This window comes from Trematomus bernacchii, unplaced genomic scaffold (genome assembly GCF_902827165.1).
Source record: "Trematomus bernacchii unplaced genomic scaffold, fTreBer1.1, whole genome shotgun sequence".
Lineage (NCBI taxonomy): Eukaryota > Metazoa > Chordata > Actinopteri > Perciformes > Nototheniidae > Trematomus > Trematomus bernacchii.
Window position 1 is genome coordinate 617,732 of NW_022987580.1, and position 18,287 is coordinate 636,018.

General features: G+C 40.3%; 1 protein-coding gene across 1 annotated transcript in view; it reads right to left on the bottom strand.

Moving 5' to 3' along the window:
• Positions 1-17,623, bottom strand: part of LOC117479890 (neural cell adhesion molecule 1-like) — a 297,483-nt gene extending 279,860 nt beyond the window's left edge. The window contains 1 exon segment of the mRNA XM_034127005.1: positions 17,302-17,623. Within this exon segment, the coding sequence (XP_033982896.1) occupies positions 17,302-17,353 (52 nt within the window). The 5' untranslated portion in view covers positions 17,354-17,623.
• Between the last annotated feature and the right edge of the window lie 664 nt (positions 17,624-18,287).

Sequence of the window (18,287 nt, forward strand, 5' to 3'; positions counted from 1 at the left end):
TAAATACAGAACCATGGCTTCCTAATGTACAATTCAATATAGAGTGTTGTTCCTCATATTAAGCGAAGCATTATTGATTCTCGAGCACCACTGAGGCATGACGAGTATATTACTGCAAATCTGTCAGCCTTTGGGCAATATCAGTTTCTGAGGCTCAGGTAGAATCGGCCCATATGACGAGCTGAAATGAGAGCCAGTATCAATCACATGCAGCTCCCTTTGTCCCTGCACTGTTAACATATTTGAACATCCTGGTGTCACATTGCAACGATCCTCCCCTGACATTTACAAACCATATGTCATTAAGGAAAGAGTAAAACTAATCATTATGTAAGATGTGTTAATAATCTGGACATGTACCTTGGCAGGGGAGGAGAGAAGATGCTGAATTGAAAAATATTTAGCGAGCTTAGCTGGAAGATTATCAATGTGTTCATCATCATTGAACAAAATGCAATGATACCATTAGAGTACGGAGTAGGGCTGTATATCCGAATATTCGTTCGTTGGAGTGCTATTCGGGTTTCAATTTCGTTATTCAGATATTCGTTTTAATTTGTATTTGAATTTATTGAAAACTCCAATATCAACATAAGAGCTTGTGCCTCTTCGGGGGGTGCTAACACTTAACCATAAACGTTACCGGTTACTTTCTCCGTCTTTATATGTAGATCAGAGTTCCCGTTAGCCGGTAATTACCGGACAATGACCGGTAAAATATGCTGAAGTCCGGCAAATCTAAATCTCTCCGGTCAAAATGTCCGGTCAAAATAATTTTCCCTTAGCGCAATACCGCATCAGTTGCGCCACTTATGTGACAGACAAGAATAGTATGTGACAGACAAAAGAGTATGTGACAGACAAAAATTGTCAATTCTAATGTCTAACACTTAATGTGGAGAAAGAGATGTCCTGTATGGGTTGATTGTGCGTTGATCTGTTGGTAATGCCTCGGGGTTCCGGTGGGCATGTAAACAAATGCATAATGCTGCGCTATACTTTGTGGCCTCATCCGGTTGCATAGCGACGCTTATTGTTTAGGTGTCTTTTAACAAGCAGGTAGTCATATCATTAGCTAGAACTAGCTAGATCTGATCGATATGGACATAAATGCGAGTAAAGTCTAATCTGACAGGAGAGAGAGATCGGCTGCTGCTGACGAGTCGACACGCAGCTCTGCATGATCCCCTGCAGCGGCGAGCAGAGCAAAACACACTTCAGGTTAGAAAATCACACGTAGCTATTTTAATTACCTCTCAAACTACCTAAACTAGTTATAGATATGTTTAGTTTTACTGTCGGGTCACTCATTACTGGATCCGCGAGCTGCATGATACTGACGGGCTGTCAGGAGAAGGAGAGAGCGCTCCGTTTATTATTCCCGCGTTTTTGTAAATTACTGTACACTTTTGAATAATCTACTATAATTAGTTTGTTTAATGTCGAATCATATCAATTTGTTTTAAAGCTCAATAAATAACAAAGAAGACCTTTAACCGGCACTTATCTAATTTTGTCCGGAAGATTTCAACTTTAACGGACATGTTGACCGGCAAAAAAATATTCTAACGGGAACTCTGATGTAGATATTACTTTTTCTCCGTTAATCTCCGCCACGTTGTTTCCATAGCAACAACAACTTCCTGTCAACAGCGCTAACTCTCCTTCAAAATAAAAGCATGTCCATACAAAATAGGAAGCCAAGCCAAATTACACTTTAGACATATAATACAACTGCAACGAAAGTAACAAACACAATGAGATATCCTTTTCAATTTCAAAGAACACAAATTGGGTTACATTAACAAATAACTATAAAACAACACTACTGTAGAATAACTAAATGAATGCAGTGAATAAACCGAAATACACGTGTTGAAGGGGTTCGCTGCTGATTACTACCGAATATCCGGAGCCCTAAAAATGGTATTCAGGACAGCCCATAGTACGGAGTAGAACAGCTCTTAATGAAAAGTGTCAGATAGCTTTGGTTATTGGTTGTTTTTGGACATTACTATAATAGAAATTGACTTGACATAAAGAGGCCGTATTTTGCTTTTAGGGGGTTTTCCCTTACCTGAAGTGTGTTATAAATGTTTTAGTGCATGTAAATGGTCTGTAAAGACTTAAACCCCTGAAAGAAAAGAGACCTAAAGCAAGGAAACATGTCACAGTAGAGGCACAAGACACTAATATAACCCTGAAATTGAAGATAATATGTCCTCTTTAAAGGATTGCAGTATTTCTCATTCGTATTCTGGGGATTTTGTTGAGCTTTATACACTAAATCCTGCAGTATAAACACTGCAAGCTGCTAAATAACAGGGACGACAACGAGGATGCCAATACTGAAGAGCCAGAGAGCATTTCTTTATCACCTGTCAACAGTCATGTCTCATCAACAGAACAAAATGCTGTCCTCCAAACCAGGGCAACCAAAAGTCTGTCCTTTTTCCACGTGTATAGGCATAATTTCTGAACTGCCAGTCGAGCAAAAATAATTACCCCGTTACAGAAGTTTGCAGCGCCGGTGGCTTATTAAAGCAGCGGAGCAGAGCATTATGTAGATAAAATGAGACAGCTGTCAGTCAGGAGAGCAGCTATTCATTCCAGAGACATAATCAGGCCACGATTCACAAGCTCACATTTGCTGCTCCTTTTACAGCAGCCGGTTTACCAGCAGAATGTCAGAGACTCATCTTATTTTTATACATCATGTGTGAAGAAGAAAAAAACCTCTCTTTTTATGATATCCGAGGTTTCATTCAACTCATCCGAATGAATTTAATTTAGTACCAAGAACAGTGGAGAAAAGATTTAGAAACAGGAATTCTAAGCATGTCCTAGATCTGCAATGTGGAGACTAAAACCATAGAAGAAGAAAAGTATGTGGAAGTATTACTGAACAATCGTATTAAAAATGCTTTATTTATCAAGCGAGGAAATTGGATTTGGTGACAGTTGTTCCATTTAAAAATAAATAAGCTGAAATGGTTGATTAAGTTACATAAGTAAAAGGCAAAATATGCAATTTTCTTTTGAGGTAAAACTGTGCGCATTGTACCACAATGTCAAATAAAATATTCATTATGTAACTCAAGTTAGTAAACACATTGAACAAAAAGATAATAAAATGTAATGTATCTATTAAATAAATGCATGTGTGTATTAGCAATCAAAATGATTGCTAGGAATGTACAAAAACAGTAAAACTATGATTCAACACGAGGATACTTTATCAAATGAATGCTACGTGTACAACATCAACGAGGAAAATAATCAAGACAATAAACAAGGAAACAAACATTACAATCACTGATGATATGTTCAAAACCCTTTGAGGCACATTTGATTTTGATTCAGTCGAACTTCATCAAATCGTTGGACCCTGAATCTCCAATATGATGGAAACATCCACTGCTCAGGGCGAGGCTCAGAGACAATGTCCAATACCATTGATTCATAGAGTCTACTACCAACCCCAGATGTAATGAGTATTGCAGGTTATTCAGCACAACAGCATCAGTGTTCAATTAAATCCTGGAGAGGCAGCAGTATTAGAAAAGTCTACCCAGCCTCCGCTCGCTTTATTACATGAGCTGTGTGTGCCGAGAGGGAAACAATGACTGCCGACCCGTTTGTTCCTCCTTGACGACACTTTGCATTGTGTCCCTCCTCTCTTTTTATCCTCCCCCCCCCCCCCCTTATCCTCCTCCCGCCTGCTGCCTCCCTGCCTCCCTCCCTCCCTCCACCTTTGTCTGCCTCACAGCGAGCTTTCCTTACACAATGCTGTTAGTGGAGAGAGCGTAATAAATTACAGCGCTCTCCTGATCTCATCAAACGCAGTGCCGTTAAAAAACGCAGCGTGGAAAAGACCCACCGAGGGGTTTGAGTGCCGGGTCACTGATTGTCTTTAAATGTTCAGATGGATGGAATTGGGTGTGTGTGGACTTTCTTATTTATTTAAAATCTAAAAAAGCCTTGCCAAAGATCGATGTGAAATCATTTTTGTGTGGCATGGGGGGGGGGGGGGGGGGGAGGATATTGAAGGAACAAGCCAGTGCACAGTTGTCGGGATGTTTTGGAGGTTTTTAGTTTCAAATATTGATCTTTCAGAATAAAAGCATGCACTTTTTATTCTGTAGAAATATGGGGGTGTAGTTATGCAGCAGTTAAATACTGAGTGGCATCCAAAACGTCGAAAAAAGTATTATTATTTTCCACATGCTGTCGTTTATAGACTGTGGGTGTTTCTCAATGTCGAGGAAGGATGCTCCAGAGCCACTATTTCAAGCATGCTACGTCATCGAGTCCCGCCGAACGACTGTTCCCAATGTCCAGGATGCTTGGAATTCTACCGAGGCCGGCGTCCTTCGTTGCGGGACATTTCGAGGCTGCACATGTGTATCCTCCGCGGTCTTAAAATCCCCCACAATGCTTTGCGCACGGACCAATTTCCCAAAATCTTTGGCGGAAATCGCGCTCCGTTTAAGACGGGGCCTCGCATATGACGCACACCTGTTAGCCTGTTCCACCATTCTTCGTTTTCCGAGGCTAGGAAGGATTCTTGCCTCGCTTCTGAAGGACCTGACACGGAGGGACATGTCCTACCAAGGAAGCGACCTCGACATTGAGAAACACCTATTCCTATTTTAGGCTGTATTTGATGCTTCAATAACAAAACAGGACTTTTAACTGCTTTTAGTTTTTGATCTCACTGTCGTTGTGTTTGTTTATCCCAATGTTATGATGTGTGTATATTATGTTGATTTCTCTAACCCAGCACGCCTTTATTTTGAAGGTCAGAAACCATTATGAAAAGTCTCATTCTTCCCATGTAGCCTTGAATGTAGTTTATACATATTTACTAATTCTCCAGCACTTATGGTACGATCTAGCTTGAAGTGAATATATCTGCACGTTCCTTGTTGTTCGGAGTTTGAATCCTTATGGTTTTTGCACTTATTGTCTCTTTGGATAAAAGCGTCAACTAAATGACATGTTATGTAATTGTCTCCCTTTTCTCTGTGTTAATGGGTTGCCAAACTAAATGAACAGCATATTCATCTGTGCACACACATGAGGAATAATGTGTCTTCAATAAAATGCTTGCTTTAGTAATGTTGGTGTTTGGTTTATCAGTTTGCACAGATCTCAGGTGACACCCAGGACAATACACTCACTTATTGAGTGGCTTGTAGATTGCATTTCAATGTGGTGAATTGTGACAGGTCCCATGAAGAACTGGTCCCAATTTTAACATTAAGGTCATTCTTTTTTTGTCTGATTTCATTTGAAGGTGTTTTATAAAACTGTAATTGCTTGTGTCAGTTTAGATAATTGTCTTAACTACAATATTCCCCACTGTAAATGTATACTAAATTAAATTAATTAAATCTGATCAGGCTTATGGTGCGAGCTCTAAATCCTTTAATCAATACCTTATGCTGCAGATCCGGTCGTTAATCAGAAGATGTATTGTTTCTTACCTCCCTGCACTACAGGAGCTAAATGCATTCATGTCCCCTTTGTTTTAGTTAACAGCCACACCCTCGATGGTGTTACCGTGCAACCACCTGCTACCTGCAAACACAAGCAGCTCCATCTATTCTGATCAGTGTGACCTCAGCTCCGTCTCTGGGTGATTTCCACTCCGCGGGGTCTGGTTATATGCAGCTCGCAAAATTAGATTGAGGGCAGGATTTTAGCAGCTAATTAGATGATATTTGACATGCGAGTTTGATCAAACGGTCCTCAGAGTACGTGCTGCATCCGCCGTCAGATCAGCGGCTCTGAGATGTGTTTCCTCTTGTTTCCATAGCATTACCTCACAGCAGATATATAACACACAGTACAGTAGGTTTTAAAAACACACACACACCTCTACCAAAGTGTTTCCTCAGAGTACGTGCTGCATCCGCCGTCAGATCAGCGGCTCTGAGATGTGTTTCCTCTTGTTTCCATAGCATTACCTCACAGCAGATATATAACCTCACACCTCTACCAAAGTGTTTCCTCTCAGTTTGATGTCAGTCTCCATTTTAGTTCCCCATCAAAAGACCATTACCCAGAAACACAGACATTTTTTATTTTACCACAAATGAAAGATTTCAATTTGTCGTTTCTTTCTTCCTGAAGTCGGCTGTTTCTGCACAAACAGCTATTTGAGTGCGCAGCGAGACTGCTTTAAAAAAACAACTCAGTAAGAAGTGAACACTCAGCTTCATCATTACTAACAGCGGCCACATTTTCAATAAGATGAGAGGAAACGTAGAGACTGTGCAGCTCGGTCTGAGTATGTGGCACCTTGTGAACAGTGTGAAACTGAAATAAGTCATTGTCGACTTTTATTGGCGCGGTCCGAAAAAACCCTACGGAGCCACAGAGGATGCTCGCCTCAAGAATGTGCTCATCGTGCCAATTTGGAAAGTAAACAAGTCCACAGAATACTGCACATGCGGCACATCTCGCTCGACTTCTCAGCTCCCAGAAGAGACACTAGTTTTTCTAGTCTTCTTGTTGTTGTTCTTCACACAAAGGCTGAGGCGTCTCTGCACCTGAGGACGCCAGCCAATCACAGAGAGCCTGTGATGAGCTAAGTGCTATTGCTAGGCATTACATCAGTGTGGTGAGTCACTCCCTGGGAATAGGAGTCAAGGGCCCCGCCTCGTTATGACAGATCAGCTAAAGGTGATGATTTCTGATTGTAAGGTAAGGTACGTTAATTTATAAAGTACCTTTTCAGACACAGAGGCAATTCAAAGTGCATTACATCATCATTAATGCACACACAATGTACAACATTATTTTGTATTACAGCTTATTTTTATTCAATTTGTATTCCTCTATTTCATTCCATTGCAATGTAAATACTGTTATTGTATTATTGTTATTATACGGTTACTGACACCAAGTCAAATTCTTCGTACGTGTAAACCTACCTGGTAATAAACCTGTTTCTGATTCTGATTAACACTTCATAATAAAACAACAGAAGGGAACACAATAAATAAACATAATGGAATAACAGGTTAATAAAAACCATGCATAAAAGAGATGCAGAATAGTTTCAAAACAACGTTGTAAATACGGTAGGTGCTAAAAACAAGTTAAAAGGCTTCTGGGTAAGCAGCTGTGAAAAGTAGTGTTTTTAGCCTCGACTTAAAAGAACTCAGCGTTGATGAAGACCTCAGGGTTTCTGGAAGTGTATTCCATTTGTGGGGATTGTAGGAAGCATGTTGGTGTGTCTCTGTGTATCTAATAAACACCGTTATCCCTGCAGGAATCATCCTCACGCTGGTCTCTGAGCTGCAGCAGCTAAACTGTGTCGGACAACTTTAGCTCAGGGAAGTGTCGCAGCAATGATACTGAGAAGAGTAAACACATTATAATGTACTTTAATAACTCTTTGGAGGGCTATATGCTTTTATAAGCTGCCATTTATAACCTCCAACTTCAATTAGGGCTGTCCCGAATACCATTTTTCGGGCTCCGGATATTCGGTAGTAATCAGCAGCGAATATTCGAATATTCGGCCGGCGCGGGGGGGTGCGTAGTAATCAGCAGCGAACCGCTTCAACACGTGTATTTCGGTTTACATTCATTTAGTTATTCTACAGTATTGTTGTTTTAGAGTTATTTGTTAATGTAACCCAATTTGTGTTCTTTGAAATTGAAAAGGATATCGCATTGTGTTTGTTACTTTCGTTGCCGTTGTATTATATGTCTAAAGTGTAATTTGGCTTAGCTTCCTATTTTGTATGGACATGCTTTTATTTTGAAGGAGAGTTAGCAATGTTGACAGGAAGTTGTTGTTGCTATGGAAACAACGTGACGGAGATTAACGGAGAAAAAGTAATATCTACATATAAAGACGGAGAAAGTTAACGATAACGTTTATGGTTAAGTGTTAGCACCCCCCGAAGAGGCACAAGCTCTTACGTTGATATTGGAGATTTCAATAAATTCAATTTGAAAAAAAAAAAAGAAAAAAAAAACGAATATCCAAATAACGAAATTGAAACCTGAATAGTACTCCAACGAACGAATATTCGGATATTTGGGTACAGCCCTAACTTCAATTAACATTGCTTTATTGCACATGGACTGTATACATATATTAATATTCAATTAGTTGAACAAAAAAACTCAATGGTTGCCAGTATAACGAGCCAACAAGTCAAGTGTAATATTGCAACAGATGCAAAATAACACTCTGTTGTTTCTAGTGTCCTAATAGGCTCTATCCCAGCTTTACCATACACACTGGCTGCAGTCCAGTTGGCACATTTCTCAGAGTGAATGTGTGTTTAAGGGGCAGAAACACACATTTTAATGGAGTGCACGCAGGAGCCCAGCCGATGTGTTTGCTGATTTTAGCTCATCATTGGTACATCCTATAGATTTGCATATTGGGTCATACTGTAGCAACAGTTTTTTTCCTCAGAATACATTTTAAAACGCTGAACTAGAAGTAGATTCATATAAGGTAGCAATAAATAAACGTATTAACTGTGTGTTAGGGGTTATTATGGAGCTAATGGCCGCACCAAACTACCATTCTTTGGAAAATTGCAATGTTTGAAGGCCGAAAAATCCATTCAATTCAGTGACGCCAGAGCACTGCCAACCCCTCCATGCTGATTTCCACTTAGCCTTCATGTTAAAAGCTCAATTAAAATACTGCTTTTTGAACATAGACCATCAGTTGCTGAAGTCTTTATCATCCTACATCCATTTTATGAAAGCAGAATGAACACATAAGAATATTTGAGGGATTATTTGAGTAGCAAATAAAAAGCGAGCATTAAAATAGGTAAAGACTGAAGAAGAGAGGACAATAAGACGCAGTCCCAATGAATGGTGTGGAGGAAACATCACCGTGTGCATCTTTAATGAGCTACAATTATCCCTGCAGACAACAGGTGTACACGAAAATGAGCTGCCGCTGCAGGTGGCTTTCAAGCAGGATTTCAGAGCAGGAAACAATCTTCGTTAAAGACCAATTAAGCAGGTGTGATATCAGCAATGGGCCGCTTGAAAGCCTGGAACAAACTGCCTTAGATTGTCATTCACTTTTTACTTTTATGAGTCCCTAAGCTTTAGCATAAGTAAAGTAGCCAAGAGCAATAGAGAGCTGGCAATCTGTCGTCCTATGAGGACTATGAGGATAATGGAAAAGCTGGATTGACAATAACATCGCCCTGCCACTGTAACCGCGGCACACCATGGACAACAAACCCCAAATAAAGTCACATATTAAATGTTGTTTTTCAATGGGCAGGGCACTAACAGAGGCCGCAGTGCATTAAGCACTCCAAATATCTGAAGAATGGACTCTGACATGGAAAAAGATAGCGGGGGCACAGGGTACATTCGGTGAGTGATTTGGCTGAAGTGGTTACATGTGGTGTTGGCGCGATTAAGTCGAGCTATAATTGCAGCCCAATCTTGTCATGCGCCCAAAATACTTGTCAAAAGAGACCCAGTGGCTACAGTGAGGCAGGGGATCAACAAAAAAATGGTTGACTTTTGTTTTTACACATTGTTTCTTGTTTGTATTGGACTTGCAATAGTGGTAGAAGAAGTCAAATGTACAGTCCAGTTTTTGCATTTACAGCTAATTTCATCAGTTTGTATACTCAACTGCAAGCCCCAAATGAGTTTACATTTTAGATGTAGCCTGGCAGGAGGTAACGCCTGCAGCAGACCATCTTATGCAGAGTGTATTCTTAAGTGTTGATGCATTAATAATCTACCGGGGGAAAGATGGATGATGTTGCTGTCTTGTCTCATCACTGAAAGGCTTAGTTGGAACAAAGGGAGAATGGAGCTAAACCTCCTACTTCTGCACTCGTGACTCACGGAGGAAAGATTGCCTGTAATCCATCATTAAGAATACTAATCATCCTGTTCTGTCAGGCAAATGTGGGATCCCTGAAATACTGTAGGTAACTGTGGCTGCTGCAAACAGGTGAACTGCTCAGGATGTAAAAACTAGAGCGTTACCCCAAAGACAACTCAGAAGTGTGTTTGACTTTCACAGACAGAAACACCATCTGTTCACCAGCGCCAGTCCTGGGGGAAGTTAGAAAAGTTACACTATAAATAACTCTAGGCCCCATGCTAACAATAAAGAAAACTGGAACATCAATACAAACTATGTAGTCTGAGTAAACATCGCTGCTTGCATTTGTCTAGGCAGTTCAAGCTGGACAGGAAACTAATTCTGGGAGCGTTGACACCTTGGGAATCATCACCGGACTTGGCACTAAAAGAAAAGCTTTGCAACAACTCAGCACAGATTATCAACGTAAAGAACGGTTCGTATGAAGTACAGAAGATGTCCAATGTCACAACAAATGTCCGTTCATCCATCACCTCCCATCTTCTTCATGAAAGGCATTGCTATTGGCCTTAAGGCAGCAGCAGCTTCAAAGACTATTTTGAATCAGAAACGACTCGAGGAGATATGTTACGGTTCTGAATGTGATCTTTGGGGCCATTCACATCAAGCGTGGTTTCTCTGAATCCATTACAAGCTGATACCGGTTCACCCTGCAGAGAAGGTCCTCTTTAAAGAGAACTGGAGGGTTATTACTGAAGGAAACGGGAGCCAAACATTGAAGGTCTGGGACGGGCTTATAGTCAATTTGGAAATGTCTACACTTTTGTACGTTTGAACAAGAAGACAACAGATAATGTCCTGATCAGCTGATTGTTCTGATCAATAGGCTGGATATTGAATACATACTCGTTTTGAAGTTACTCAAACTGTGGTGAAAAATGACCTCAATAAATGAGCCTTGGGTTGCATTAAGTTCGGTTATCTAACGCTGCTCTATAATCAAATTCATTTGTAATAGACAGACTAGACTTTTAATGACTGTCAGAGTTTCTCTTCTGGTTAAATGATCGAGCCAAATCCATCACATTATTTTCAGATGGGTCATTAGAAACTACCTTAGGTGGTTGTCCATGTACATTGCAGAGTAGCTACTGTAGTAAGCAAGTCATAAAAAAAGAACATTTTGTGCAAGAATCATGTTTAACGATTTGCAAATCAACAATTCTGCCGGGTTATTTAACACAACTTCCCGACAAAGAAATGCTACGTAATTGTCTTTTTAACGCTTCTTCATTGAAATATGACATAATTGCTGCTTATAACACTGACACTCAACTTATTTTACTTAATAAATCGTCCCTATTTTTCTTTTTGGAGGCTTTAAGCACCTTCATATTGAAGCTTTGAGTCACTGCAGCTTTAATTAACCATGACTGAAGCAAATCAAACCTTTATATTTCATAGTAATGTACAATAACAGGCACAATTTGATGTACATTTTAGTGTCACAGTATACTCTCTATATTCCCCACTCCCTCCCGAGGCAAAACCAAACAAAAAATGTTAAGTACAGGGAATATGCAGGAACCCTGAAGTCAAATGTAAGACCTTTTAAGACCTTTTTTAAGACCCTTTCCATACATTTTAAGACCTCATCGCCACTTGGAGTTTTAACCGGTTACCTTGGCGACACACTTTACCTCACATTGACTATATACAGTATTGATTGTCCTTCCTCCTTATCTTCCAACCATTTGGACGCAGACTTGCATTTCCCCATAACCATGTTGTTTAACAACCGGCGTAAACGGAGCTTCGCGCTATCAAGCAGTGAGCGTGCGATGTCCTGTTCAGATGACGTCAAACCCAACAGGATGCCATCAATAAACTACACAGAATCACACTACACACCTACGCAATGATTACATTCAGGCAGACTGTAGAATACAACCTCTTTGGACAATTCATATACTGATTGGAAACTAGCTACAAAATGTAATACCTTGGAAAAATGCCGTTTAATACTTTTTAATACTTTTTAATAGCCTTAATTTTCGCTAAATTGATTGATCAACTTTTAATACTTTTTAAGACCCCGCGGACACCCTGAAGTAACAAAAAAAAAAGTTGACATTTATTTGACTTTAAGGGTTTATTGCAAACCATCAAAGAGTGTGTTGTTCCCAACTTAATACACACTGTACATACTGTATTGAGTTTTGCAAAGTAATGCTGTGAGGAAAATAACCTCCTTCACGGGTTGAAGGGTTGTTTGGAGGAGGGGGGGGTGGCGCCATTTTTGTATTACAAGCCCATCTCCTTCAGTTTTTTTTCTTTTTCCCCCCGAGATTCAATTCTCTATAGGACGCCTTCATCGCTCACACAATGCAAATCACTCATGGTCTCTATTCATGCGCTGATTAATATGCAAAGACAGCCCATCCTTATCTAACAGTCAGCACAGAAGAAATATAACCGCCAGCAGAGTCATTTCCAACTTCTGCTTGTAACTGTCTGCACTTTTTTGATTCAGCGAAAAAGAAGCAGGGTGATATGACATGAATTTATGGATAATATTAAAAACCACTGCCTTATGTTTCATTGTCTTGTTTTATACCTCTGCATGTCTTATCAGCAGATCTGAAAAGCCACCACTAATGACATGACTCTCTTTGCTGCTCTGCTCATTTTTGATATAATCCAACATATGTGACATACATTACATCCGACGAATGAAGACGGAATAAATTGCAGAAACATATGGAAAAAAGGAGAAATGAATGCACAGTGGAATATGTGCAGATCTCACATCTGGTCAATCAACTAAACATGCAATTAAGACTCAAGTAGTCGCATTTTGATGAGGTTTTCTGCTTTTAAAATAACTGTACGTAACTTAATGTAAGCTGAATCCAAAGGGGGTACAGCTGAAATACGAGCAGCGCATGCACTGATGAGATTTGATCAATGTAAACTGTAATAAATTGGTACAAAATGTGTGGATGTCACTTTGAATGCAGCATGCAACTTGTTACAACTACAGAGCCATGACTTCTGAAGACCCAGCATGGAGTTTTATTCAGAGAGCAGACCTAAAAACGCCTTATAATTTTCCCTTGTTTGGCTGCTTTTTCCAGTTCCCCAAAGTCAAAAATAGCCCGTATTATTTTCATAGTGGCTTTGAACTCACCACAGCCGTTAACAGTCCCATATGTTAGCCATTTAGGAATTGTGTATTTTTTCTCTGCCTCTAAAAAAGTCTCCTTTTTTTAGAGTTCAGCTCTACGCCCGCTGCATGGAAACATTGTTTTAGATCTGGAGGATCATTAAATGAACATCGCGGCTCACTTCGCATTCTCTGAGGATTGCTCTTTGAGTTTCACAGAAGTGTACAAATGGTATGGCAGGTGCATTTAAAGAAACACAAGGTCTTGGAGGTGTTACAGATACCAATGAATTGAAGAAATACAATTGAGGAAGTCCAGTTTGAGTAACAGATGCATGAGTTTAAAAGTGTTTTAGAGAACTGCACAGTTCTTTTTAAAACCATGAGGAAGGCTTATGCTTCTCTGGAAAGATATCGCAATAAAAATATGACATCCTTGGTCCCGACATCTAACAAAAAGCAGGCCAAAAATATAAAACACATGTCAAAATCATGAAATCACATTCAACCAAAGACTCCACATGTCCTCATAGGAGGCGCTCTCATTTCTAACTAGAAAAAGTGAAACAAATAGTTTTGTCTCTCAGTAGCCTTCATCATCTAGGAGTGCTCTCGAAATCAGTGTCTTGAGTTTTGTATAACAGTATAAATGATATGGCAGGCAGGTGCATTTAAAAAACACAATAGGTGGATGACTTTAAAGTCTGCACAGCACTTAATAGACCCATTAGGACTGATTTTATTATTCTGGAAAGTCATCGCAATGACAATAAGACATCCTTGGACCAGACATCTACTAAAATAACTGGCCAAAAATAAAAGGATCATGTGGTCACAATCATTTGAAGGCATTAGCAGTCGCCAGTATCACTTCTTTGCAAACCATTCAACTGAAAACTCCACATTTACTCAAAAGGAGGCGCTCTCTTTTCTCTAGAGAACAAGCTTTCTGAATGTCATAAAACTTTTAAATTATTTGGCATTTGAAAATCACAAAAGAAGATGGACATTTTTAAAAGTCTGTCAGTCGTCAAAACACTTAATGGTACTATAAGAAAGGATTTTAAAACTTCGGGAAAGTTATCACAAAGAAAATATGACATCCTTTATCCCGACATCTTACAAAAAGGCAACGTCACACTGAGGCATTAGCAGTTGCTTCTTATTCAAGGCAAAACTACACATTTTCTCAAAGAAGGCGCTCTCTAGAAAAAGCATGATGGATAGTGTTGTCTCTCTCTCTCATTAGCCTCCATCACCTTATACTCTTACAGGTTGCTAAATGTTGACCATGGATAAGGAGGGATCACTCAAATAGCACAAGGTCAGAACCGGTGAAACACAATCCATCTGGCTGCAGACAGAGCAAGACAAGAAAGGCCACTGCCCGCTTCTAAGATCATATTCTGTTTAATGTTGTGGCCATAACTCAATCATTTATTGAAAGGTGGTGAAGCTTCCCTTCCTAATGTTTGTGACGAGACTCGAAATTTAATTATCACTGAACTGGAACAGGTACTGGAAATCAATAAGTGTAATTAAATTGCTCAGCCTTCAAATCGTGTGATGCTGTCATTAGGCTTTTATATACCCGGGGCCTATCAAATAATGTGATCAATTTCTTTGAATTCCTTCCTCTATTGCAAAAGAGCAGAGCTGAGGCACATTTGTCTAATTATCTCCCTCCTGGTTCCTTTCACTTTCCCTCCCATGTGAGGGGCAATGAATTGCGGAGGCGTCAGAATATTTCGGCAGGATCATGAATCACGGAGAGAAAAATGCTCACAACCCGAGCACACCGCCCTCTACACAACTAACGCTGACAGGTTGACACATTGTTTGGGCGTGAAAGGCGGCAAGACGCTGTTCAAAATTACCTTTAAAAATGTGCTGCAAAACTAAATAAAGCCAGTGTTCAATTAATTACTTTGTCGTTTTGTTCAGTAGATGAAGCGTAAATGCAATTTCCAGAAGCTAAAGGCGGCTAATGTTGGGCTATAAAGGAACTACAGCACGGTCACATGACTTCACGTCACCACCGCTAAGCTAAAGGCGGCTAATGTTGGGCTATAAAGGAACTACAGCACGGTCACATGACTTCACGTCACCACCGCTAAGCTAAAGGTGGCTAATGTTGGGCTATAAAGGAACTACAGCACGGTCACATGACTTCACGTCACCACCGCTAAGCTAAAGGCGGCTAATGTTGGGCTATAAAGGAACTACAGCACGGTCACATGACTTCACGTCACCACCGCTAAGCTAAAGGAGGCTAATGTTGGGCTATAAAGGAACTACAGCACGGTCACATGACTTCACTTCACTACCGCTAAGCTAAAGGCGGCTAATGTTGGGCTATAAAAGAACTACAGCACGGTCACATGACTTCACGTCACCACCGCTAAGCTAAAGGCGGCTAACGTTGTGCGTGATGACGTTTAGTCGTCTCATTTAGACACTTGTTAGCAACCACTGTTTTTATAGTGGGGTATTTACTGACGTATTTAATGTCGTGGAACAAAAATCTCTATAGCTTATGTTAACAAAATACTTTATTTCAGGGTAACAACCAAAAACCGTCAAATTCGAGACGAGGAAGTGCTAAAATGCTAACCTATTTCCGGGTTTCAGGACTCATGCCCGCCCCACTATATTGGCCAGTTATAGCTTTTCACAAATATATGTCATTGTTCTTCCACCAGAAGGCACAAGTTTAAAAACAACCTTTAACATTTTTTGGTAACTTGATCCAGCGCCTTTTTATAAAAAAGTGCCAAAAAAGGAAGTCTGTCCATCAAAAGTCTGAAAAGCCTTACTTTGGTCACTTTGGTTATTATGAATAAATGAAGAATCCATCTTTCATCTAACAAGTATAAGTGGATATGCTACATTTTTTTTAAAGTTTCATTTTACATAAGCCTCAACATTTGACTCCAAGTCATGGCTTCTTTCAGTCAAGGCAAAAATAGGAAATGCATGATGAAAACTGCAAAAAAGATGGAAGAATGGTGAAATCTAAACATGAAGTTAGAATAATCACCCTTCAAATTGGGAAATGGTCCTCTAAATGAAATTATTATTATATAAAACTATTCTTCCCCTCTCCAAGGACCCCTGGGGTCCTGAAAATCCACTTGGAGCACACAGTCGCAGTCTATAGAGAGAGGGCAGATGCAGGGAGGAGGATGGAAGAAGAAGCGGGAGAGGTGGGGGTGTGAAGGGGCTCCATATAACCATGGGAGCTCCGGGATTGGATTCTATTGTATACATTGAATGACTATTCACTCGTCCTCAATGGATGACGAATTTCCTCCGAACCAACCACATTAAGAAAAGAAAAAAACTAGCATTAAATCATCCTGAGGGTTGCATAAGTCAACATTTAGCGCCTAAAACGCACTGCGCTAAGTTGCAAACTCACTCTATCCAATTTGGTCATACAGAAAAACAGAAACAAAGGTTATGTCACATAAAAAAGGTCAAACGCTGTTAACCTACACAATCAGCCCGGAGTTAAACTCTAAAATCCCACATTGACACATCTGCGCAGAATACTGTGTTCGTGCCAAATCCGATGATGGCCACAGAATGGACGCGTCTAATCCATGTGACCAATATAGAGTTTAAATGCGTGCTTATGAGAAAATACTGATTCTATGTTGATATAAAGCTGTTTTTTAGTGCACTGAAACAAAGCATCCCGGCTCTGAGGATCGACACGGTGCATCCTCGGTGCGTCACGGCTGAGCCAGCACAAGTGAGATGGACTTTTCAATGAGACCTATATGGCTTTTAGTTGAGGTTATTGGAAATTTGGAGCGGAAAACTGGCTTACAAGCATCCATAGATAGTATACGATATATATCCTGTACAATTCATAAAACCTCCCGCACAGAAACTCAACTCGCGTAAAAAACGATGCACTTGTGGTGATTTCTTTCCAGAAATGGTGCCAAATAACTCCAGATAAAGAGCACATTTGGATCAGTGCTGGCTCTGTGCTGCGCGGAGATGTTTAAAATGCACCGAAGCAAGCGGATCAAACTCGGAATAGAATACACTGAAAACAGCATTAATGCCAACCCTGAATGTATTTAACATCCTCACTTCTTGGAGAAACTTTTGGTACAATGGTGCATTTCGCAGAGCACCAGCTCCAGCCTGAGGATGCCGAGAGCGGGACCGGAGGATGCTGCTGATCCGGAATCAACACCGCTCGGCCTGCATGCATTCATCACAATCACCGCCTTAGAATAAACCTTTAATATGAATAATAAATACTTCTTACCTGCACAGCCAATGAATAGCAATCCCCAGATGAGGTCCCTTATTTGCAGCATTGTAATGTGTCTCAGATATTCTCCCTTGCAGAGCAGACGCACTTTGAACAAGCGAGGTGTCTCTATACTGAGGTAAGGGGGGGTGCAGATACCAGCCTTTTTCCCAGGGACAACAACTGCTACCGGACGGAATTTTGGTCCTTGTCGCTACCCGTGTTCACGGCACAATGAGTGACAAGCAGCAGCCGTAGCACGCACTCACACACACGCAATAGACACCAGCGCGAATTACTCCGCCCGGTAGGCAATACCCCCACACACACAGGGAGAGAGAGGGAGAGAGAGAGAGGGGGAGAGAGAGAATCACAGAGAGACGCACACACACAATAACACACACACGCACACACACACACTCAGAGACACACACACACACAGAGGGGGCGGGCTGAGGTGCATGCAGTAACAAAGTAGTGCGCGGAGCAGCAGACAGCAGATGGTCACCAGAGGCTCTAATTCGGATTACTGAGTTTACAAACTAGCTAACTGAGGTTTAGAAACACATGGAGCAACACAATTATTCTCAACTGAGGACTAATTAAAAGTGTGCTGGAGATAAATCTGAGCAATAATGATAAGTGAAGCAATTATTCAAATTATAAATAGTTATTTTTAACATTTATTTATATATTTTTTCATTAATATCACCTTTGCAAAATGCTATATTCGGGGGAAATCAGGTTTATGTATAATTTTACAGTTTTTTTTATTTGTATTGTAAAATAAGATGGATTTTATCAAATATGTTAAGCCTTGTTAAAGGTGGGGTAGGTAAGTTTGAGAAACCGGCTCGAGATACACTTGTTGTTATATTCCATGGAAAGCTCTTAACATCCCGATAGCAATGAATATCTGAAGTGCTTTGACAAAAAATCCATAAATAAATATCATCTGTGGAAGCTGTAGTACTGTAAAAAGCACGACCAATCATCTGAGC